The sequence below is a fragment of the Salmo salar genome, chromosome ssa15 (genome assembly GCF_905237065.1).
Source record: "Salmo salar chromosome ssa15, Ssal_v3.1, whole genome shotgun sequence".
Taxonomy (NCBI): Eukaryota; Metazoa; Chordata; class Actinopteri; order Salmoniformes; family Salmonidae; genus Salmo; species Salmo salar.
Genome location: NC_059456.1, coordinates 37172802 through 37198622, shown reverse-complemented (window position 1 = coordinate 37198622; position 25821 = coordinate 37172802). Strand labels below are relative to the sequence as shown.

At 42.0% G+C, this 25821-nt stretch overlaps 1 protein-coding gene across 2 annotated transcripts in view; it reads left to right on the top strand.

The window, feature by feature from the left end:
• The window catches only part of LOC106571368 (sodium/potassium-transporting ATPase subunit beta-1-interacting protein 2), a 167972-nt gene extending 142489 nt beyond the window's left edge, over positions 1 to 25483 (top strand). For both annotated transcript variants that reach the window (XM_014144383.2, XM_014144382.2), the window contains 3 exons: positions 16070 to 16130; positions 20308 to 20389; positions 22567 to 25483. In XM_014144383.2, the coding sequence (XP_013999858.2) occupies positions 16070 to 16130; positions 20308 to 20389; positions 22567 to 22576 (153 nt within the window). In that variant the 3' untranslated portion in view covers positions 22577 to 25483. The remainder of the gene's footprint in view (positions 1 to 16069; positions 16131 to 20307; positions 20390 to 22566) is intronic.
• Positions 25484 to 25821: the final 338 nt, after the last annotated feature.

Here is a 25821-nt window from a genome sequence, read left to right as displayed (position 1 = left end):
TGTCTCGTATTAATAGCTGCCTACTACTTTAATGACTAATGGTCTTGCGGCAATATTATAACGCAGAAAATAGTCAAGGGGAAAAATAACTCTTAGGCTTGGCGGCAGCTTTTAGTGGCTTGGCAGTGGGCCATCCCAGGGGGATAGCAAGGGAAACGCAATTCCCTTATTGATGATTGGTTTTCCCTCCGTTCTCCTCCAGTGCGTGCGTGTGTGTGTGTGTGTGTGTGTGTGTGTGTGTGTGTGTGTGTGTGTGTGTGTGTGTGTGTGTGTGTGTGTGTGTGTGTGTGTGTGTGTGTGTGTGTGTGTGTGCATGTGTGTGTGTGGGTGGGTGGGTGTGGGTGGGTAGGTAGGTGCATGTGTGTGTGTGGGTGCGTGGGTGTGTGTGGGTGCATGTGTGTGTGTGTGTGCGTGTGTGGGTGTGGGTGCGTGGATAGGTGCATGTGTGTGTGTGGGTGGGAGTGGGTGGGTGGGAGGGTAGGTGCATGTGTGTGTGTGTGTGTGTGGGTGCGCGAGTGTGGGTGGGTGGGTGTGTGTGTGTGGGGAAAACCGTCCCCAATGTATCTTTATTTTTTCTCTCTCTCCCGCCATTCGTAATTATAGTCCCCAGGCTCGCAGCGTGAGTGGGAAATTCCCACAATGCACCAGTATATTTCATAATGACTTAATGTATGGCGTGTAATTAGGGGAATGTGTTAATGAAAAAGAGTGGGGTGTTGCTGCTGTGTAAATGATCATGGCAAGGTTCCCCATAGATAGATCCCAGGAGAAAATGTTCTCTCCCCCAGTGTGTTAAAGACTGAGTGTTCTACCCAGCTAACCAACCGATACTTTATCTGCCTGGATTTAGAACTATTCTCAAACTCTATCAGCTCCCAACTGACACTGTGCCACCTACTTTGGATTGGATTTCAGGGCTACTTCTCGGGTTTATAAGTTAGATCTCAATGTATTTTACTCTTCATATTGGAATCTTTTTTAGTCATGAACCTAACACTTGATAGGATGAAACAAACATTTATAGATTTTCCTAACCACTGTTTTTAATTAAAAAACAATTACATTTTATGTTTAGATTGTTTTGATTAAGAACAATCGGGAGAAGGTGGATGATCATATCCCTTTCGCCAGTCATATGCTTTGTCTACTGTAGTACAATTGCATTACAGTAACATCGAACAAGGTCTGTGCATTGAGTCTTCAGTATATTCCACCACCTGTTCATCCCATCTCTCTTGCGGTACAGTAGAATGGACACATAACACAATTCCAAACACCAGTGAGAAATATGCTTAGAACCTGTCAGATATTATGTAGAAAATGGTTGGAGTTATTGCAAGTTCAATAACGCTTAGTCTCCTAAACACAGGAGCTGTTCCACTGGCATGGTGTCAGGAGAATGTCAGGTGCCAGGATCAATATGACAATGATTGAGTTAAGTTCTCCCTGAAACATCGAAGGGGAAAGACGGGTGTCTGTGTCAGCAGAAACTTTTAGCCGAATGAGCGGAGCTAGGGCTGATTTAAAGGACTGCATGGAGCCCAACAATACTACAATGGTTTGATACTTCTTTCTGATATTTCGGTGCCATCTTTTACTGCTACCGACATCACTTTTGTCATTGCTTAACCATCTTATTTCAAATACTAAAATGTGCTTGGAGAGAGACCAAATCCATTTAAAAAAGTTGAATATTAAGACTAATGGCCAAAGTGTGTTATGCCCTCTTATATAAACTAAAAGCTAGAGCTGAGAGTTGTTCTTGGTCCTCTCAGAGCACTAGTCTCTGCAGTGGAGTCATTTGGGAAGTGGTGTGTCATGCTTTGTCAGTATGACTGATAGCAATGAGCAAATGTCTGCAGACCTGGCCACAGTGTCCAGTATCTACTATAAATTATGCAAATCATATACAAACATTAGCACAGCATTACACATACCGGTATTCCCATAATACCTGTCCAATGCTGCCATAATGCATTTTTATTGTTGTTGTCTTTAAGTAGCTTTTTATTAGCTTAGTGGAAAGCATTGGGACGAATCTAGAATCAATTTGCCAAATTACCCCCAATACTCTGGAAGCGGCTTTGTGTGGTGGCACTTGAAGTCTTAGCGACAGACTTCAAAATTGGGCTGAGAAAAATTCACAATAAGCATCCAAAACGCACTCCTATCTCAGACATTTGACATGGATGGAAGGCTGTTTAATTGTGTCTGGCAGCATGAGGCAACAATGTCAATTTTCCCCAGCACCTCTGATGGATAATGAATGGCTTTGTTTCCTCACATGAGAATTTCAGGGCTAGAAATGACTGGTTCATTATCTTTCCCCCAAACTGAATGAGTGGCTCTTTGATCTGATAACTGCAGAGACAAGCACCCTCCCTCTCTTCTCCTGTTCTCTTCTCTCCTTCCCCTTCTGCCAGACAAGAACAAAATTGATCTGCAACTTTTGGTTGTCCCTCTTCTTTCATTGAAGTACAGTCATTTGACAGGGTACAAAGTACCCGAGTAATAATTTATCTCATATTTATTAATGAAAATAACCTGGGTTAATCTAATTCAGTAATATGTATGAAAACGGTCCACAACGAAAGGGCCTCCTTGTGTGAACCAAAATGATGAACTCCTTCTTTTCTTCCTGCTCAGGTCTCATACAGAGATAATTACAAGGATTAGAGAGGAAGCATCACAGAGAGAGTGCTGTCATTTCCTTGTCATGCACGCAGCCACCAGTTTTTAACATGTACCTCGTCTCTGACGGAAGACGTTGTTCCCTAAGTCTCATTGTTTTTCTATTACTGTCTTTTTTAACATCAGAGCAACAGAGCAGCACCTTGTGCTAATGAGGTTTCCCTCAAAGCGGAGAATTGATGTAGGGGCCTAATCCGTTCATTTACAACCAGCCTAGACATTAGTATGGCTGTACGCATCATTACACCATGAGGAAGCCTCCATCTCAAAGTAATTAAATAGAGTTGTGTCGTAATGAGAAGCCTGCAGTGGATGAGACAGAGAGAATTGGAATCAGTGGAGGATCTTTTTATGTTACTACTCCACTGTTCGCTCCTCTCCGACAGTCCTCCTTGTCTTTGTCTGATTGAAACTCTGAAGGACTTTGTTTTGCTATCAACATCAGACAGACAGGCCGGTAGCTACGGTAGATAATTAAGATGTTTATTGGCGCAGTGACCTTTTACCGGAGTAGTGTAATAAAGCCAGCCCAAGCTGTTTGCGGTGGGGTCACTGTGACACTGTCAACATGAGACTGTTGGGTTAGAAGGCAGTTAGCTGAGGGACCATATGTTATTTTCAGCTCTGGGGTTGTGAGATTCAGTGAAACTGTGGTGTCTCCCTGCTCTTCCTCCACATCCCATCTACAATTACACTTTGTTCCCACCAGCCTAGAATGTTATTATCTATGGATAATGTGTTAATGTTCCCGAGGGAATCGGAGGAAAAAGTACTGAGAATCTCATATCAGTAAACATACTCTTGACTGTGTTCTTCAGCTCAGCAGTGGTCCACCATGCTCTGGGAGTGTAATCACATAGCACTGAGTGGGAGTTGAACCACTGATGATGGTTAACACTATGGATGTCCTCCATCTCACCTTGGCCACCGCACCGGTCCGGCCATTTTGCTATGCACCATCGTCTGCTGCATGAACCTATTACCGTGATGTAAGCATTGAGGAGAAGATAGCATCATGGTGGAAAACAAAACTGTTACTGTACAGAAACCATCACAGTTTACCAGGGAAATGTGCAGTACAGTAATACTGTATGCCAACAAATATAGTATGCTTTAGGTCTCTGAAAAACCAACTGCTTTTTCACTAGCTTTGCTACTATGATAATTGTTTTGTCTATAAGAACTGCTGCTTGTCAATCATTATCTGCAATCAACCTCTGGGAGATGAGGAGTGCAGGAAGACGTTGCTGTGTTGCCAGGCAGATTTCTCTGTTCTTCCTTCACACTGGGAGAGAGAGAGAGAAGCAGAGTTGCAAGGCAGTGCACAGAGCCACAGAGAAGGGCTCCAACAAACGCCACCACACTACTGGGGTCTAGGGGAGAGCCTGGGGGGAAGGGGGGGGAGAGAGGGGGGCGGCCAGCTCACATGGCTGGATGAGCGGCTAAATGAGCTGTGTCCGGCATACAGTAGCATGGCTGATGCCTCAGAGGTCCGCGGCCAATTTCTCTAAGAACAGCCAGTCGTGGAAGGTCATGAATCAGAAGAGGATCCCCGTTCACTCTAACAAAGCTGTTAGCTGTGGAATGATGAGGCTCTAAAGGTATGACTAACTATTCTATTTAAAACATGTGCATTGACTGCGTTTGGACAATGACATGGTTTAATGTGAGAGTAACCCTGATAGGAAATGTAAGAGTCATTGCAAGACAGTGCTGCTGTATAGCGGCTACTAAAAGTTGCACATATATAGTAAAGGCAGAGCTTCATAGAGCCGTAAGGGGACTGGGTCTGTACAGAAGAGCTAACTTGTCATTGACGGGTGCTTCCTATGACAGGTGCCATAGGACTACAGTATATGTAGCAGGCTGAACTCCTGGCTAGTACCACTTACTGTCAAATGTTAACTTTACAATTATGCCCATGCTCCCATATCCAGAGTGACATCTCATAGACTCACACAAACTCACACAGACACACACACGCACGCGCACACACACACACACACACACACACACACACACACACACACACACACACACACACACACACACACACACACACACACACACACACACACACACACACACACACACACACACACACACACACACACAGAGGAGGAGACAGCTCTTACTGTAGGAGACAGCTGTTGGAGTCCACAGGCCCCTCTTCTCCTCCATCACATCCTCTAACCTGTACAGACAGACAACAGGTATTCTGAGCCCACGGCTAGGAGAGACACTTTAATGAATGAGACTATTAAACATAGCTATGGTGATGTGCTTATGAGAATATTTTTAATGACACTTGTAATGAATCACACCTTGTTTAATTACATAGTGCCCTCTGACAGTACTGTTGCAGTATTTTGTTAGGTATTCAGAGTGGGTCTTTGAATGTGAGTGTAATTGTTTGTAGAAGAGCTTAGGCCTGGGTCCATTAGCTACAAGATTAAAGGGACGCACGGTATACCCATACGTACAATACATTCACCCATCACTCAGGCACTGTGAAAGCCCCCTTGTTTAGTATTTGCCTGGTTAATAGTCGAGCTCTTTGCAATATTATTTACCCTGTTGATTAATTAGCATGACCTCCAAGTGTTTAAACAATGTCCTTGCTGCTTTACTGCTGTGATCTATTCACAGAGTAGTGGAAATACCTTGCTTGTTTTATTCTCCATATGATCCCACCATTTTAATTGTAATTTATTTTCCTGTGGTTTGGCATTTCTGTCATGATGGGATGAGAAATTCTCTCTCTCTCCTTGTCTTTCTGTCTTCAGACATTCATTTCTATTCTGCACCTGAACCTCCCTCTCTCTCACTGCCTCCGATGTTCATTTCAATGGCTATTGTTCAAAGCTATGTCTGGCGCGGATAACAGAATGGAAAGATGGGTATCTGTAGAGAAGTCACTATTGAAGACCTGGCGGCTGGGCTCTGGGTAATATAAAGCAAACACTAAGGCCAATTTGGTCAAGTCATTTTAAGAGGATTGGAGGAGGTATCAGTCATGGTGGAGGAATCTGTTCCATTGATGCACCGGTGAAGGAAAAACACTTTGCCTTCCAAGTCTTCCAAGTCTCTGATTGAATCTCGAAGTATACGAATTAAACAAAAAGCAAAGGCCACAGTGATAGATGAATCCAATTCATTTAGCCAGGATAGGTGCTTTGCTCAAATTGCCACATCTTTTGACAATCTGTTTTTCTTCCCCAAAGACTGCACTTGTTTCATGCCTGTGCATGTATAGAAAGCTATTTTTTATGCTGTCAGTTCTGTGAATAGTGAATGCTTTAGCCCCTGGAGTAAAATGAATCAGCTTTGACAGTGGCCAACACCCTGAGGGAAGTGAATCAATTTGCCTCATTACATGTCAGTCCCTAAAGACCCACACAGAGACCATGGCCGCACAGAATTGCAATCTTAGACTAATTGTTGTGTTGAAACAGAGTCATGCTCAGCAAATCATTCAGCAGACACCCGTCAGTCTGGCTCACAACGTTGTTATCAGAGAGGCTTCAATATCAATCTCAGGTCCCTTTCAATCTCTCTCTCTCTGTTCTTATTCAAAGCCTGTTTCTCTGTGTCTCTCTCTCCTGGCCCACCCCTGTCCTCTTCCTCGCCCTCTCTCTGTGAGAAGGGCTTGTTGTTGTGGAATAATGGCGTGGACCTGGGCTCAGTGACAGGAGAGCTGATATTGTCAGGATCTCTGACGTGTCAGAGCTTCTCATCTGATAAGCCAGAGAGAGAGTGAGATTGGCGGCGAAAAGGCGGGCGCCTATTTTTCAAATGTCAGAAACGATACGGGACGGTGCTTGATGGGACCCCGCGAGCTGCGAGGGCACAGTGTTTCATTCCGCTGCTTTAATGACGAGAGCCCCCCCCCCCAACGTCCATATCACAGAGCTGGACATGATGAGTCTGCCTCCACCCCACTGAGCTGATTATTACCAGGGTACAAAGGGGAGAGATAGCACTGCACTGGTGCTGCTGGGGCTCGGCCGTCATTGGGCAAGCATTGTAGTGACACTGACGCTGTTAGTAGCAGCGTACAGCCTCAGTCACAACACAACATCGTCAGAGTAAAAAGAAATGGCTGTCTATCATTGTGACATGTAGGACATGCTGTGGTGATGTTTAGCTCAGCCGCGTATGTTTTGATAAAGGGCGTATTATTTGTAAGCTCTCCACTGTCACAATAGGGATATACTGTAATGTGTTTGGCTGAATAGCAAACAGCCTTGATGTATGAAGTACTGTATGTGTATGATGAAGATACAGTGTGTTGATACTGTATGGGCTGTATTTTGTGGAGCTCTAGTTACAGGAAGCACATGTTCTCTGGGGATACAGTTAGGGAATAAACATGTTCCTAATGTTTACTGTAGCATTATGTTAAGATATTCCGCTTAGTGTTAAGGCATTTGACCCTGCCTATGTTATTTGACGTGTTATAAAATAGCCATTACTTCTTGAGGGCTTTGGGAGGTCACAGGAACAATTAGCAAGAAGTCACGCAAGCTAAGCACCAAATGGCTTATTTTTCTCCACCCTCCTATTTAGGGGAAAGATGTGAGATAGATGTTTCTGTTGTCAGACAAGCTATCAAGCTTCACATAGGTGCATCACACTTTACAATTAGAAATACACAGATACTCAGGCACATATTGAGGTCAAAACTAGCATTACTGTAGCTTTACCATCTTCTCAGGCTGATATTAGCTGGCGTGCCATTCATTTGGAGACTTTAGGCTCAGTATACAGAGCAAGCATCTACTGAAGGCTCTCAGGGCTCAGTACATTATAGAGGGGCCATATGCCGAGTTGGTATTCAAACAGTTTTTTGGCAAGATCAATGGAGAGATGTCTGAATGTATTATAGTAAACAAAGAGCAATTCTGCTCCAAGCTCAGAGAGTTGGCTTTTACAGCAAGCAATCAATGCCTGGACAATGGCCACATAATGATTGTCAAGTGATGGAAAAGTATCTCTGCAAAGCCAATAAGGTTAGCCAATAAGGCCAGAACCAATTAAGCAGAGTTGTGTATTTTGAGATGCTTTGCCAGAGGTAAAGCACATTATCTAACCCACCTTGGGTCACATCCATCAATTCATTACTGTAGTCATGTGTGGGTGTGGGTGGAAGCAGCATCAATGTAGAAGGATATTATGGAATGTACCTTTAATGGTCTAGATCAGGAATGGGTAACGTTTATGGGGTGGGGGCCACAAAAAAATCAGAACTCTAGCTGGCCTCTAGACTAACTTACCAATCCCCCAACAATTGCAGACATGGGATAATTAAGTGACTGCTGATGCACAACCAAATGTCCAATTATTATTCTAACGCTCAACAGTAAGTTGAGATCTCGACTGAGTTCTAAAATGTGTTGTTGAAATTGGTCAGTGCACCTACAAAAGGGGGACGGTGCATCCAGTTGCCCGTCCCTGTAACCATGACCAGTGAAAATGAGAACAAATAGTCCTCTTCTGTGTGAGTTACCAACCAGTGCAAACCCAGTAAAGGTCATTCCACCGCAACCTTCTGTCAGTCAACATACATGCAACAACCATGTCACGTAACCAGCCTATTCCTGTTTCAATATTGTCTCTTTGCCAACTGGAGTGCACAGCAAACGATAAAGGCATGCGATAAAGGAAGCGATTTCTGTATTCAGTCCTATTTGGCCATGGTATGTTTGGCCTGGTATGGTATGTTTGGACTTTTAATGTCTGTCTCAGACGTATAAAGGAGATGGGAAACTGCATGAGGGGAACCATTGTCAAACACTTCACAAACATCTCTGTGTGCTTGAAGAGAGTGGGAGGAAAGCACCAACCATGTGTTTATTGTGCTGTTACACTGCCATGTCAAAAAGCGACTCATTCTCCCCAACAGTTAAGTGCCTTCACAATTGTGAAAGTGGAAAATTGGGTCTGATGTGTGTAGTTGGAGAATCACAGTAATCTCAGAGGAAGCAAAGCCTTCTGCCTTATATCTGATCATTTGGTTTGGTACCACTGAGACTGTGCAACAGCTATCCTGAAGTAAAAGAGCTCTCTCCTGGTACAATGCATTGATTGATTGTTATCTCTTTGGATTCTCTAGAAATAGTAGGGCTAACAAACAAGGCATATAACATCATTAAAGATCATTATGAATAATTGCTTTAGGGAATGACTTAATAAATATGACCTTTCAGTAGAGAGAGATGTGTTTAAACCACGTACTATTTCAACATTCAATGATTCTGCTAAAGATGCATAACCCATTACCATGTTTGCTCAAGAGATTCAGACTAAATGTTGAATAATCCTTCATATTAATGCATTTTTAACCTAGCGGCTTAATATTGATTGCCTGTTGCTTAGACATATTACTTTCATTTGTGTTATATGCTGTTTTCCAAAGCACACATTTGGCTTGGAATTTGTCTGGGGTACAGGCCAAGATACATTTTTCCCCACATACAGCTTTGAGTAGTGACCATCAGGCTTGGTTGAGAGTAAAAAACTGAATAGTTTAGGGTTTCTTGTACATACCAATCAGATAAAAATGCACCTCGACAGAATGGTCTGGTTTGGTGGAATCTCTCTTTACTGTGTGTGTGAGTTATGTTCTTACTTGAAATATTTAATGTATCAATTTCTCAAAACTCTTTCAGGCGAGTTTATTTTGTATTCATCCTGTCATCCTCTTTCTGGCAAACTGTGGCCATTGATATAAGAGGTAAACTTGTTTGAAAGCATTTATGATTCAGCAAGAAAGTTGGTAGAATTTATTGGACAGCGGTGACATTTTATGCATTCTCATTAGAATTTTGACTTGACACATTTTCAGTTAAATGCATGTGATTAATTAACCAATTGTATTGATTCCAAAATGTATTTCTAATGACACAAATGAGGAAAGGAGTTTATCTGCGTCCCAAATGGAACCCTATTCCCTATATCGTGCACTACTTTTGATCAGAAGCTGGACAAAAGTAGTACACTATATGGAATAGGGTGCCATTAGGATTCACACTCTATCCTCATCCATTATGTAAAATGTTTTACACTACAACCTACAGTATATACATCTATCATTTGACCTCTCTGCTTCCTCTCTTACAAAAAGATGCCCACCAGCTGAAGGCTCAATAGAGAAGTCAATGAGCTTGGCCCTTGGCCATGATTAAGGAAGTAAAAGGTTAATTTAGCAACCAAACAAGACCAATGCCAATGTGGAACTCACACAGCACAAGCTCAGGGGGTCTTTGCTGTGGAGCCCCTCCCTCCGCCGTAGGGAGACTAATTCAGATGAAGAGCTGGGTGTATGTAGGTCCCCCAAGGAGGGTTAGAATGAAGACAACTGAATTGGTTTCTGGTGGCAGATTACTAAAGACACAGAGGTTTATTTGGATTAGACCCAAAGAATGGTCCCAGCTCACAGATGAAAGTCAGCCCTTTGTCTACATTACATGAAAGCTAATGAATTCTTCAATCTCATATTTTCTAAGGATTTTAACTGTCAAACGATGATTCACTGATGTATCAATGTATAAAAACATACACCAGGGGAAATTCACTTGTAAATACACTAATGAGTATAGTCATATATTAGAATAACACAAAGTAGCTTTGGAAAATGTTGGCTAGTAATAATACTGGGTTCTTACTGCGTACTGTGCAGATGAAATGTCTTTGATGGTTGTGGATGTGTGGGGTGATGCTTTGCCATCATTGAATTATCATGAATACATTTGCTCAGAGCCCATTTTCCAAATGTTCTCCAGTCTTTTGTTCTCAGTATGGGGTTAAATACTAGGGAAACATTTCAGCGAGGCTTTCACTTGTCCTCAATCTTTCTGTGCTGTATTACACAGTGTGTGCAGGGCCTCATTTAGAGTGATGCATCAGTCTGCCATCCACAGCATTTACCCCCAACATCTCTGATTTGTGGCAAACAGAAAGCCTTGTTTTATAGGAACTGCTGAAATGCCACTTGGCTTTATTGTGATGAGTAATAAAACACACATCAGACCCTTAGTACACTCTGTAAATGCCTCACATATACAATCAGCACTTCCCTAAGCCAGGTCTAGTTTTACAAGAGTCTGTATGCCAACAGTTGTCCTATTTAAAAGATTTGATGGAGTCAATGTACTTAGATGTTTAGCCTTGATGACATGTTGTAGCTTGCTTCCATTTCCTGGCGATGCAACCCCAGTAAAAGCTAAGGTTCCACTAAAAGGTTGTTTGATGGTGAAAGCTGTCAACTGCCAATGACCAGTTGTTGGCATGTTAAGCAGCTCCGGCCCAGTTTATAAACGGGAAGGACCAAGGCTACCCGCAGCGGGCCAGGGAACGCAGGAGGATAGAGTCAAGGACATGTGAATTACCTTATGCACAAGCTGAGCCGCACACAGTTTGAAATGGGAGTCTATGCTGAAATAGAAATAGGTTGAGTGATGCCACACAACACCAGGAAATGGATTAAACTATGTGATTTCGCACCACTTTTTATGAGGAGATAGGTTAGCTGGGAAATTACATCCACATCAATTACTCTATGAGGGACTTTTGAAGTTGCATTTTCCCTGCCGAGCTCTAATATTCGAGGGTGAAATAAAATATCTGAGTATTAATAAAATGTGAGGTTTTACTAGGCTAGGTTCCAGGATTTTTACACAAGCAGCATCATGTTCACAGCACTAGACTTGGCACAGTATCCAAAATGCAATACCCCACTGTATGATTCTGATGTCAAACAATCAATATGAAACCCATTTTTGACAACAAAGAATATATATATTTTCAATGATGTTTACTGTAGAGAATGTTTAGTCAATTGTTCCCTGGCTGAATTGGTGCATTCTAAATGAATGGGCCGGTTCTGAAAACACTCCTCCTACAGTACATCGCATTGTCTTGTCAGTTGAATTTCATAAGTGCTGCACAATTGAAAGTGGAGTGTCCTCTGTCTCAGCCTCAACACTCCTTGACCTTTGGGCAGTGATTTGCATGTGATCTATCCATACAACAGCACCCTCCGACTATAATAAGGCCAACATGCAAACAGTATCCCACCAGTGCAAAACATGTCACTTACTCAGTGTCGTGGAGGACACACAGTGTCATGGCTGTCAGCTGCACAACAGAGGAGACTGTGTCTGTTCATTTATAAGGCTCCTGATTCAATCAGTCTTTGAACAGTAACACAATCAGTCATATCCAAAGTCAACTGGACAAAGCTTCCTTTAAATGTGATGGTTATGAATGTAGTACAGATGTGTGTCTCACTGACTCTCGCCTAAACAATAGAGAATGGCTGTGTTGTGTGTCTGTTTATAATGCTTGCGTTGAGCGCAATCATGCTCCCAGAATTATTCTCAATTATGAATGGTTTTCTCAGAAACTGTGCATGTATTATTCAGATTTATAGAGTCAAATTTTAACCAACCGTCAATAATCATCTTCACAGTGGAATTTTCCTACGGAGTAATACAGCTTGTGTATAAATGAGCCTTTATCATAAGAATACCCAGGTTTATTTACAGGAGACAAATTAGGTTTACACCCTGTGACATGGTTCTAAACGAGATACCTTTGTCTAATCAGAGGAGCTGTGTGTGTGTGTGTGTGTGTGTGTGTGTGTGTGTGTGTGTGTGTGTGTGTGTGTGTGTGTGTGCGTGTGTGTTGTTTTTTCTGTCTTTTAATCACGCAGCAAACAAAAACAGCTCCTTTGTCTCACCTCCTCAGTGCTCCTGATGGGTAACGTGTGCAGTGTGTTGTGTGTGTGGCGGGGCTGGCATTGTGTGTGACTAGTGTCTGTGCGAGTGTTGGCCTGTGCTCCCAGCCTACTGCAGAGACAGAGTGTGGGGCGGGCACATTATTCAGAGTAAATGAGAGCGAGACCTTGAGGTATTCCCAGAATCTTAAATCTGGGGTTGCTCAGATTTGCAACTGTGTCTGTTTGTGGCCCTTAGACTCCAAACAATGCCTGAATATGAGGACGGCACACCCATTATCCCCATGGCTGTCTACAGTACTGTCTCGTGCCTGGCCTCCTGTCTGACTGAATCCTCTGTGACATTGAGAATGTCCATTCCTCTCCACACACTGACCACAGTCAAAACCCCAGCTTCCCTATCGCCCAATCCAATCAGAGACCTCCAATCACTGGCCTATCAAATTACAGGCCTAAGGAGGAGCGGGGGAAGAGAGTAATATTGTTGTGTTCTGGGTTTTATTAGTGCCTAGAGCAGGGATATCTAGTATTCTACTGTATTTCTCTCTGGATAAGCCTCCAATTAGATTTCCTATGTTCCTATGTTCCCCTGGCTTTCTATTGTTATACTTAATCCACTAAGTCTTCATATTAGGTGACACATTTTAAATACAGTCTCATTAAGAACTGCCAGGCCGACATTATTTGTTAACGACCATTTTATTTTTTTTAGGCCATGGCTGCGAATACGGAGGTTTCGTCCCCGGCCCCTCTGGAAACGTATTTCTCAAAGCTACCAATCCGGATCGCGTTCTGCGCATGTGTTAATTTACACACACATTTTTTCTACGTAGCTGCTGCTCAGACTCCACCTCCATTCACATTTCTCTCTTTACCCACCCTCTTCTGAACCATGATGATATAGCCAATGTCTCTGCCTCATATTTCTGAAGAGCTGGAATAAAAATCCTGAGGCGATTTGAACAAACATTCAAGGCCATTATGAAGGCTACAATCTTCTCTGTCTGTTGTAACAGATATTGCAGTTGCATAAGCAGTACGCAGACCCTACTCATTGCATTGGTGTAAAAACAATCTGCATTTTGTGTGATATAGGCTAATCTTTATAGTTGCTGCCATATCGTAGCCACTAGCCAGAGTTGCTGAAAAATAACACTAATACTTTGACTGCCTGTCTGCCTCCTGCTTAGCCAATGTTTGTATGATTAAAAAATGAATATTAAATCACTAATTAGACTGTGTGTCTGTGTCTTGCTTGAATTTGATATGCTGCCTAGATAGCTGCATGTAACTCCCCACTTGAGTTTTGCATTGGGGCAAATGACAATCTGCGAGTTTGTACGAACATGTTGATCATGTCTTTTGTGTAGAACATGTAAGTAGCTGCATGTAGACTAACTCCCTTCCTGAAAAAAGAAAATGGAATTGTGCTTATGCCTAATAGCCTACTGAGGCATGGAATGCAGTAGTTGGAACATGTCGACCATGTCCTTTGTGTACAACATACATTTTTGTAGGCTATACCAGACAAAGACGTTCATCGCCGATCAAGGAAGGAGAAGAGGCAGCGGAACAGCTAAACACAGCAAAAAAAGAAACGTCCTTTCACTGTCAACTGCGTTTATTTTCAGCAAACTTAACATGTGTAAATATTTGTATGAACACAACAAGATTCAACAACTGAGACATAAACTGAACAAGTTCCACAGACATGTGACTAACAGAAATGGAATAATGTGTCCCTGAACAAAGGGGGGGTCAAAATCAAAAGTAACAGTCAGTATCTGGTGTGGCCACCAGCTGCATTAAGTCCTGCAGTGCAGTTCCTCCTCATGGACTGCACCAGATTTTCCAGTTCTTGCTGTGAGATGTTACCCCACTCTTCCACCAAGGCACCTGCAAGTTCCCGGACATTTCTGGGGGGAATGGCCCTAGCCCTGACCGTCCGGTCCAACAGGTCCCAGACATGCTCAATGGGATTGAGAGCCGGGCTCTTCGCTGGCCATGGCAGAACACTGACATTCCTGTCTTGCAGGAAATCACGCACAGAATGAGCAGTACGGCTGATGGCATTGTCATGCTGGAGGGTCATGTCAGGATGAGCCTGCAGGAAGGGTACCACATGAGGGAGGAGGATGTCTTCCCTGTAACGCACAGCGTTGAGATTGCCTGCAATGACAACAAGCTCAGTCCGATGATGCTGTGACACACCGCCCCAGACCATGATGGACCCTCCACCTCCAAATCGATCCCGCTCCAGAGTACAGGCCTCGGTGTAATGCTCATTCCTTCGACGATAAACGTGAATCCAACCATCACCCCATGTGAGACAAAACCACGACTCGTCAGTGAAGAGCACTTTTTGCAAGTTCTGTCTGGTCCAGCAACAGTGGGTTTGTGCCAATAGGCAACGTTGTTGCCGATGATGTCTGGTGAGAACCTGCCTTACAACAGGCCTACAAGCCCTCAGTCCAGCCTTTCTCAGCCTATTGTGGACAGTCTGAGCACTGATGGAGGAATTGTACGTTCCTGGTGTAACTCGGGCAGTTGTTGTTGCCATTCTGTACCTGTCCCGCAGGTGTGATGTTCGGATGTACTGATCCTGTGCAAGTGTTGTTACACGTGGTCTGCCACTGTGAGGACGATCAGCTGTCCGTCCTGTCTCCCTGTAGCGCTGTCTTAGGCATCTCACAGTTCAGACATTGCAATGTATTGCCCTGGCCACATTGCAGTCCTCATGCCTCCTTGCAGCATGCCTAAGGCACGTTCACGCAGATGAGCAGGGACCCTGGGCATCTTTCTTTTGGTGTTTTTCAGAGTCTGTAGAAAGGCCTCTTTAGTGTTCTAAGTTTTCATGACTGTGACCTTAATTGGCTACCGTCTGTAAGCTGTTAGTGTCTTAACGACTGTTCCACAGGTGCATGCTCATTAATTGTCTAAGGTTCATTGAACAAGCATGGGAATCAGTGTTTAAACCCTTTACAATGAAGATCTGTGAGTTATTTGGATTTTTACAAATTATCTTTGAAATACAGGGTCCTGAAAACGGGACGTTTAATTTTTTGCTGAGTTCATGTAGGCAGCAGCTACAAAAAAAATCCCTGAATATGCGCAGAAATCTCTATATCTTTAGCCATTGCAGATCGGGTTTCCAGAAAATCCGGAACCGCAGCCTTTCTGTTTAAAAAATAAATATATGTATATATATAATCACTATTTGTGAAATGTCTCTTAAACCATGTTTTTCACCCCATTGACGATGCAGGGTTTCTTTTTTGGAACATTTTTTATGTGCCTCTGTTTTTCTGTGTCTCTTCAACATCTCTATATGACCCATTTCATAGAGCAGTGAGATACACTAGACGCTGTACTAACTAACACCTGTTTCCTCAACACAGAATGTTTTCCACATGGAGATGCTCTTTTCATCTCTCAATCATTTTCTACTTTTTCTCAGTGTGGCTCATGTTTTCCCACCAATAAGTTTGTGTAGCTCTCTTCATCTCTTGAGGGCATGGACACAAACATCTATGTTTCCTTCACTGATTGTGCTATTCTAATTGGTCCCCTTTTCACTGTAAAATGTCACAACTCTGCAGAAAATGTATTTGATTACTTTTCCCCATTTCTCTTTTTCAGCTTGTTGGGTTCATCTATGCCTGTTATGTGGTGAAGCTAATCTCAGAAGAGGAAGACAGCTGTGAGTATTGCCTTTCAATTAATATGGTAGATCTATGAGAAATATGGCTGATTCCTACAGTCACACATTTTATGGTGTATAATTTCCCTTTGCTTGTTATAATGATGACTCAGCCAATTTCAAAAGTTCCATCTCACCTCACGTGCCTTAGTGAAACACATATTTTATTCATAAGCATTACTTGACCAATCACATAACAGTAATGAGCCATCTTCCTGGACTCGCTCCATGATATAATAACTAAAGAGTTTACATCCAGCTACACTCTTAGAGAAAAAGGTGCTATCTAGAACCTAAAAGGGTTCATTGGCTGTCCCCATAGGAGAACCCTTTGAAGAACCTTTTTTGGTTTCATGTAGAACCCTTTCCACAGAGGATTCTACATGGAACCCAAAAGGGTTCTACCTGGAACCAAAAATGGTTCTACATGGAACCCAAATGGGTTCTCCTATGGGGACAGCTGAAGAACCCTTTTGAACCCTTTTTTATAAGAGTATAGATACAGTATGCCTGGCTCAAGGTTGACATTTCTGTATTCCTGTGTTTACAGAGTACTTTATTTACTCTAATAACTGGGCATTGGCATGTACATTCCTCATCTGGTCGGATCTTTAAATTTAGCCAAGTTTAATGCTCCAGCAAACATTTGGATTTAGATGTTGCTGGATTTAAACAATTCATTTTATTGATCCCAGGCCCAGCCGCTTGTGGATCCTAGCCTTAAAGGAAAGTGTGGGAAATGTCCTCATTTGTTAAATTCAGAAAACATTGCAGCACAGACCCAATAAAATTGCCTTGTTCCAAGATGCATGAATTATTCTCTTTGGCCACTGCCTCATTTTTTACAAAAGTTATATTGGGACAAGAATTTGTTTTTGTGTTATTGTCATTTATAATTGATATTGATTGCCGCAATACATGTGCGACTTCTCCTTGTTACCGGTCTTGCTTTGTAAACATAGTATGTGTTGGAAAGAATGCATTTGCCAACACTAGATCAATACCATTTTTGTTCTAGCGATCTCTCTTGCATTCTCTCCATTTGCTACATTCATCACCAAGCAACAGACATAAAGAGAAAGCAGGAAGATGAGGGGATAGAGAGAGAAGTATAGAGAGGGAGGAGGTCACATGAGGCGACTCTACATGCCTTTTCTGTCGTTTGGGATTTTTTTTCACTGCATTAATTCAATTTTTATAATTATAGTTATTAAAATTGACTGTATGGTTGGTACAGCAAGCCTTTATTAAGATTGCTCGCCTCCCCTAGGTCCCAGCACAATACTGTTGGTGGTTGGTAGGTTGAAAATACTTATCCAAATGTACTGAAATGATACCTGACTGCTGGTTAGTGTGGTCGCAACAGAACATTGTACTTACATGTCAACAATGCAGATTCTTCCTATGGCATGATTTTAATATAATTGAAGAAGGCTTTGCGTCTGATAACATGGTAATGTTTCCCATAACAGCTTCAATGTACAGACAGTACATTTTATATGGGAGCTATTATGAGAGACATAACTAAGAGATTCATAGGGTGTGCAGTGTGGTTGCTCCCCCCAGGCTAGAAAAAGATTGAGTGAAATAAGGGATGCAGCGCTTAGTAGACTATTTCCTCTACATTTAGCATGGGAATCTGAGTGTAAAAAAAAATGCAGCGCTTCTCCTGGCTGTGCTGGAGCCACTGTGAGAGAGGCAAAAGGCAGGCAAGAGTGCTGAACCATGACCACAACCGAATGTGAGTCTCTCAGCTACCTGAGATTGCCTATCAGACCACAGCGCTCTCTCTCTAAAATAACATCTCCAGACATAGCTTTCCTGTCTTTTGAGCCCAAATGTATCCCTCCCTACCAAAAAATGTGGAGTACCTCAATTTGAAATATTAAAGAGCCCATCTTGAATAAGTAAAGGATTCCTTCAGGCATTGTTATGATAAAAGTCATTTGGGTCCAAATTAAGAGCAGGTTCTATTTGCCACTCAATAATGGCTGTTAGAAATGTGCCCTTCAGGGGAAATGAAGCTTTAATTGGAATTTGCACTTGACAATCTCATTGATGTATTTGATGTATTCCAGAGTTGAAATTTAAAGTACCTGGAAAAAGTCCATGAAGGATAATACTATATTTGCAATGTGACAGAGGACGTTTGATGTCCTGCATGAAATGATTGCTGAGAGACAATGTTTAATTTGCCCAACACAAAGGAATAATATTATCCAACAGTGTTCATATCCTCCAGTGAATGAGAATGGTATTGATGGTTTGATCCCTGGGACATGAGGAAACACTGATCTGGGAGCTGTATTGACTATTACAGCTCCAATTAATATAGTACATGAAGCACCTCAGAGAAGGTAATGAACAGCTAAAACCAATCAACACGCTCACTCCGTAATTACAGTTACTATCAAGGGTAATATCCCAGGGTCCATTTAAAAGAAAGGACAGTATTTAAAATGATTTAGTCTCCAAGAGAGGAGGAGAGAGAGAATGAAGAAGAGGGAGGGAATCAAGGTGCTAGAAGTACTTTTTTTTGCATTTATAACAAGTAAATGAGAATACAGCTTCCTCTGTCGGATTTGCAATCAGGGTCAGCGTGCCACTGCTTTGTCATACCAACTTGTTGTGACTGCTTAAGACAAAACAATTTGGAGACATAGACCAAGTCGTGCTGACTGCTATTCTTAACAATACTGCCATCATACCTTCCCCTATATCTTATAAGGCCTACTAAAAAAGCACAATCACTATGTGCCTATATCTTTGGGGGCAGGGGGTGGCTGTTTATTTTTAATGCAGAATGCTAATAGTGTTTTACTGGCATCCTTCAGGGCTTTTGGTATGGATATACTAACTGTTATAATCCACCTTAAGTGTTTTTAACCATTAGCACATCTGTTTTAGTGTGTTTCGTCACCAAATGAGCTTATTTTTTCATATTAGCATGGTAAACATTAGTAGCCGGCAGGCATTTAACCATTAGGGCATTATACACAAACATTATTCCCTCCATCAAAAGGAAAATATGAAAATAGCTTTTTTATTAAACACATAATGGTTTGCTTGTGGGCTACATATTAGCATTTACTCTGCAGAACAATACAGAACATATACGCTTAGGTGCTGAAGCTATGTTTACTGAAACTAAATAAACAACCTTTTTTTAAGAGGATGTGGTGCGAAGCCTTGACCTTTATTGTATCCTTCATACAGTACGATAGCTATCTGCAAAAAGATGATTCTGAGATAATTGGCTTTAAAGTTCCAAACCATCATTGGTTTGAATGATGTCAGCAATTTTTATCTTGTACTCTTTTGAACTTAATAACATGAATTGGGGTATTTAGAGTACTATATGCGTAGAGACAATTGAACAGAACAAGGGTATGTCAATAACAACATGTTGATAAAAATGCAGATAGAACCTTATAGTCCCAAGCTTTCGAGTTAGCATTTTGTTGAAACTGCCTGATTGAGATGTGGCCAGTCTCCAGATCTTAAATTGTACACTTTCTGTCTTATCGCTGCAGGTCCTCTGATAAGCCTGATCAGAGTACACAGGTTAATGCCTATAATGAGGGCCAACAAGGATTTAGAGCTTTTGGTGAACATCCCCTAAATGTACCATTATAATGATGATAATGCCAAACCTTCCATCACCTCCCATTCATGGCAGTAGGGAAGGAAGGGGGCACTCATCAGCTAATCAGTCTTATCTCAGTGTTTCGTTTGTCTTAGAGACAGACCCGGATGCATTAAGACATCGGATCTTATCAGAGGCTTTAGTACCTCCGTCTTTTTGTGTTAGGCCCAGATACCCAGACCTGCTGGGGCTTGAAACTGCTGGCAGGCCTCTGTGGAGGGCTGGGCCCTAATCCTGTCCAGTTTGTATTCTGTGTGATCTGAAGCATGGCTCCACTGTGGATATCACCAATACCCAGCCTTTAGATGGTCCAGACACTGATTATCCACTGCCTGGGATTATCACAGACACAAGCAGGCACACGCTTATTTAGAGACACAGAAGCACACACACACGCACTCACACTCACACACAGAAGCACACACACACACACATATACACACACACACACATACAGAAGCACACACACACACACACAAGCCTTTGTTTGATCTCACAGTAACCAGATATCCTCTTTTTCTTTGTCTCCAGTTGATTTTATAGGAGGGTTTGACTCCTACGGTTATCAAGGGCCTCAGAAGACATCCCATTTGCAACTACAACCCATGTACATGTAAGTGCAATGTAGCTGCATCTCTTCACACCTCCTAGTACAGTACTTCTGAAATGTTTTCTCCTGGCACCAAGACTTGTCTTGTCTTGGTGCCAAGTTCACAATGTTTTCACACTTCAGTCTATAAATTGGATGAATAGGACTAGCCTATGTGAGGACATTATAATGTAAGGCAGAGAGAAGTCTCGTCGATAAATAACGCTAGTGTCAATACAGATAAAGAAATAGCTTGGGTCAACAATGAGGGAAGGCATGTTTGTATCTGGACTCCTGAAAGGTTAGGATTTGCTTGAGACGAAATGAGGACAACACAGGAAGATATGTTCAAACTTGAAAGGATTTCCCTCGTTGACACTGAATGGATCAGAGATATTATTTTATAATCCTGTGTACAGTGCAGGCCAGTCAACATATCATACACTGGGAATAGACAGTAATCCGCTCCTACTGTATAAAGAGTTATCCTCAAACGCTAATCTCATAGGTATGTTGAACTGTAGATGCACAGAGGGAAGAAATATCATTTTCACAATGACAGTGATCAAAGTGAGGATGATGCTGTTCATAATGCAACAAACTATTAACTGCACTGGTTAGATATAAAGGTATTACACTACTAATATCTGACAGGATAAAACATCCACCAGCTATACAATGTAGCACCAGCTGCTCATAGGGGAACTACTGTTTCTTTAAATGTCACCTTTTTATCACATGGGGGTCACACGAGGTGATTGTTTTGGATATGCATGGCAGGGGTCCAAGCTGTGCTCATGGCCTGGTGTGCCAGATGAGCCCCACAGTGGCAGGAAAAGAACAGCCTGGGTATCCCCTGCCTGCCTGCCTGCCTGCCTGCCTGCCTGCCTGCCTGCCTGCTTGCCTGCCAGCCAATGTCTCTCTGTGGAGCACAGGCCTCAGCTGACTGGCCCAGCTAACCCTGTGACTCTAACACTAGGAGGGGGGACAAACTCTGTGAAGTCATGCCAGGATTTGGAACAGGGTGCTGACATGTCTGCTGGTGGGGAGAGGGAGGGGGGTAACAGCCGCTTGCCCAGCCTACTGCCTGTATTAGGTTATTTAGGGTGACTACAATGAAGTGTGTCTCCTAAATCTTAACCTGCTGTCTGTCACTCTCAGCAATGTATGGAAAAACAACAGGGACGGGACAATGAAGTGCACATAGGGGTGTGTGAACATTTCCCATTGTGTCTAATGTGAATGGAATAGGATGTATTGTATCTGGTCCATTGTGAGATCAGTATTGTACCGTCTGTTATTAGCTGCTGATTGTACAAGGTCAGCTGAGTTCATGTGGGAGTACTCTGTCATTTAAGGGAGTAGGGTTTAGACTTGTACTCAAGGTTATTTATGTCTCAGTAGTTTGCCAACATAACTTCTCAATTGTGTCATGTAAAAATCTGCCTATCCAACTCAATAATAGTTGGGCATATAGTTGTCTAATTCCAGGGCATATCACCTTGCTGTCATCACATTATACAACAACTATAATTACATAAGAATAATTTCTTGCATTGCTCAGGGGATGTATTACTGTCAGTACGTCAGCATATAACACATATGGCAAATTATGGATTTAAGGGACTTGATATTTGTAACACAGGAGACTGAAACAAACAAAAATGCCATTAAGAGCCATTCTGTGGTTTTATGGCACCCAGTAGGGAAGACAATAGAGATTATAAATCATGGACACCAAGACAATGGTGTGGTAGAGGTGCTACACACCATCTTCAATAGCCAATCAGTCTTCAAAGCTGGGGCGGCAGGGTAGCCTAGTGGTTCGAGCATTGGGCTACTAACCGAAAGGTCGCAAGTTCAAATCCCCTAGCTGACAAGGTCCAAATCTGTTGTTCTGCCCCTGAACAAGGCAGTTAACCCAATGTTCCTAGGCTGTCATTGAAAATAAAAATTTGTTCTTAACTGACTTGCCTAGTTAAATAAAGGTAAAAAACAATACCCATTAACAATAGTTGTTATTGAATGTGACAACTGGGAATTACCAAGGTCTTTAGAGAATAGTGGCAGTTGTAATCATTCTTGCTTTGTTTTCATGCAGAGTTTGTTTTAGCATGAACATACAATATTAGCTTATATTTGAATATATCTGTGGTATTGTGCTTTATTGACACTAATTCATTTTCCTCTTTCTCTTCCAGGGCAAAGTAACAAAGGACAGCTGCCTTATGTACCAATCAAATAGAGAGCTACCGTTTTAACTTTTTGTTTCATTTCGTAAATGTCTTAAAATAATACAGTGTCTTACAAACTGTGTGGAGGAAGTGAGACTCTACACTTTAACCTCAAAGACTCATAAAAACACTGGATTTCCTTTGTCTCTCTGCTCAGCCTCTGCTCAGTGGAGTCACAGTCTTGGCCTGGACGAGGGGCCAGACAGGTGCAAGAACACCCTCCTGTGGCTATGCTGACCTTACAGGATGCATATCTCTCCTCCATACTGGTTCTTGCTCTCTTTCTGACAGCTGAATGACTGAAATATTAAGGGGAAAAATTGCTTTGATTCCTCTGGACAGTGTTCAAATGGATCAAGATTTCGGACAAAGGGAATGCCAAGTTCTGAGAGCACTAGTTAAGTGATGCCGCAGAGTTTCAATGTGTTCTGATTAACTTGATTAGAAATACTCTTCACTTAAACAATGTTCTATAACTGATCGATATGGTTTTAGTCATCAGAAGTAGTCCTATTGCCCATTCTAAAGAGTTGATTAGAAATAAATGTACATGTGAACCATGATGTGTTTACAATACACTTTGGCTGTTAGAATTCCATCTTGAGTTGGGCAATTGCATGGGACAAAACTTTGATGAAATGGAAAAAGCAACCAGTTGCTTTTTCTTATGATGGATGTATTTGTCTTGAAAGTGCCAAGAACAATAGTTAAAGATGAGTTAGACTAAATATTGGATGCTACCTAGAGATACATATTTTTGGAGCTAGTCTCGGGGACATCAGTTCAAAAGTTCATTCGGGGATAACACCATATTTGTTTGCATGAGGTGTCAAAATCTGTTGAATATTTAATCTCTGAAAGCACTGGACATTATCCCAGACTAGGTAGAGGTAACAGTTGGCCTTTCTGCAGCTGTCTTTGCGCTGTAAGGTTATGTGAATTTTGTGCTTTTCTAAGACAGAGTGGAGTCTTGAGTCTAATGATAAAGAGAAAACTAAATGTAACTTCTTTAAATTCTAGGCATTTTTTAACATGTGTGACAGTGTTTACTCTTTTATAGTTCACTAATAAGTTATTATGTTGTGTATAAGTGGGCCTTTCTTTTACTCCTAACTGTACAAAGTATCAAGGGAAACCTTGGGAACAATATCTTGCTGATAGTCTGGTGTGAGGACTGAGGACTAGAAGGAGATGTGTGGTAGAGTTTGTGCTGTGGCTTAAACTTTGTGCTTTTGTCTATTGGACAGTGCGGGAACCCCGAACCAATCAGGACCGTCTCAGTTCTTTCATCATCGTCATAGCATCCTCATACTGTAACTCTTCTACTGAAGGGAGCCCTGTGAGCATTTTTTTTGTATATCTCCCCACCATGCATAAATCCTTCAGCTTTGTAGACCAGAACTCCATATCATAGGACCTCTCTATGTTTTCTATTTCAGTGGTGTGAATCTGTTGGCTCTTTTGTAAATTAATGAGGTAATACTAACAGGCCTTCCAAGTTCTAGAATATTCAAATGGAACCTCGAGATGCATAAAATGCTCTTCTAAACTCAGGCAAGTTTTCCTTGCAACATTACTATACAATTACTAATCGTGTTTAAACATCACCATGGTAACAGCATGTAGAACATCTGAAGACATAAAGGGTGCATTCCGTAAATTCGATCTGGCTATCTACCCTCCGAGTTCAGAGCACTCTCGTCTGAGTGTGGCAGAGCGCAGAAAAACTGATGAATTTACGAACACTCAGCACCAGTTGAATATGTCTGGTGTCAGTGAACTTTGTCAAAAAAAAGCGTAATTAAACTGTTGCCAGCAGCACAGTTACAGTCACTAACGCTCTAGATAACATGAAAACCGCATAACCAGCTCTGCTAGGGGGAGTAAAATCGTCAGAGTGAGGTGTTATCTTATTTGTCTGGAAGTAGCTAGCAAGTTAGCCAACATTAGCCAGTTAGCTTGGGTGATTGACTGACGTTGTGAGGTCAGAGCACTCGGATCAACCCTACTCATCGGCCAGAGCGTCCAGTGTGCGCTCTAAACGCTCCAAGAGCGTACCGCTCTGAATTTACGAACGGACAATCTAACAACGCCCTGATCGCACTCTGATTCCTAAGCCTTATCCTCTTCATAACATTTGTGTCTTTGACAGTATATTGGTATTCAACTGTGTAAAAGCTATATGATCGCTAGTATGCTTCCTTGCATAGTAAATCCAAGATTACACCTCTTGAAGAGTCAGTTGTGTTTTATCAGTGAATTGTTCTAATGTGAGTGGATAGCAGAAGAGGCTGGTGGGGGGAGCTATAGGAGGACAGGATCATTGTAATTGCTGGAATGGAGTAAATGGAATGGTATAAAACACATCACACATTAATTCCATTCCACCCATTGCAATGAGCCTGCCATCCTATAGCTCCTCCCACCAGCGTCCTCTGGAGGATAGTGGACGTAGACACCAGTTACTGTCACCCTGTGCCAGATAACCCAGTCTGAAATGTTGAAGACCAACATAGTTACTGCTGCAATCTTACGTGACCCCTTCATTCACAGAGAGGATTCAAAGTTGTAAATATAGCAGAACATTTTCGACCCAGATAAAGTTTTTGACAATATGTTGTATAAGATCTGAATTAAAAAGAAAATAATTTGATTGTATCTGGCAGTACAGTATTCTAAGTTCCTATACATTCAAAGGGAGCTGTGTATAATACTGTTGCAGGTACTCAATTGCTCATTGTAGTACATTCCTGAATACTCCATTGGTTGTTTTGTTTGGGTTCAGCGCTGACTTCTACTTCTCAATAGATTTAGCAATTTTCTATTTATGTTACTTTTCAAAATGACTGTAAATATAATAAAGTCAAACTGTGGAAAAGGCCAATCCTTTTTCTCATTTGTTTTCTGAGGACTCTCACTTCCTGCAACGTCTGATGTAATCACTGACATCATACTTTCTAGTCTCTCATCTGAACAGCAATATGTATTGATACAATAATAGTTAGCTATGACTAGCAACAGCCTTTACCGCCTGAAGGTATCATTCATTACAATTTCCTACGGTATGTGAGGTAAACTGTTGCCAGTCTCACCTGGTTATCCAACCAAGACAGCAGCATGGGGAACAACGTTTGAAACAAATATCAGACATACTGTAACAACTTACAGACATAGACACATCATTAAAAAAAAATGTTTTGTCGTAGACACACATTTCAATTA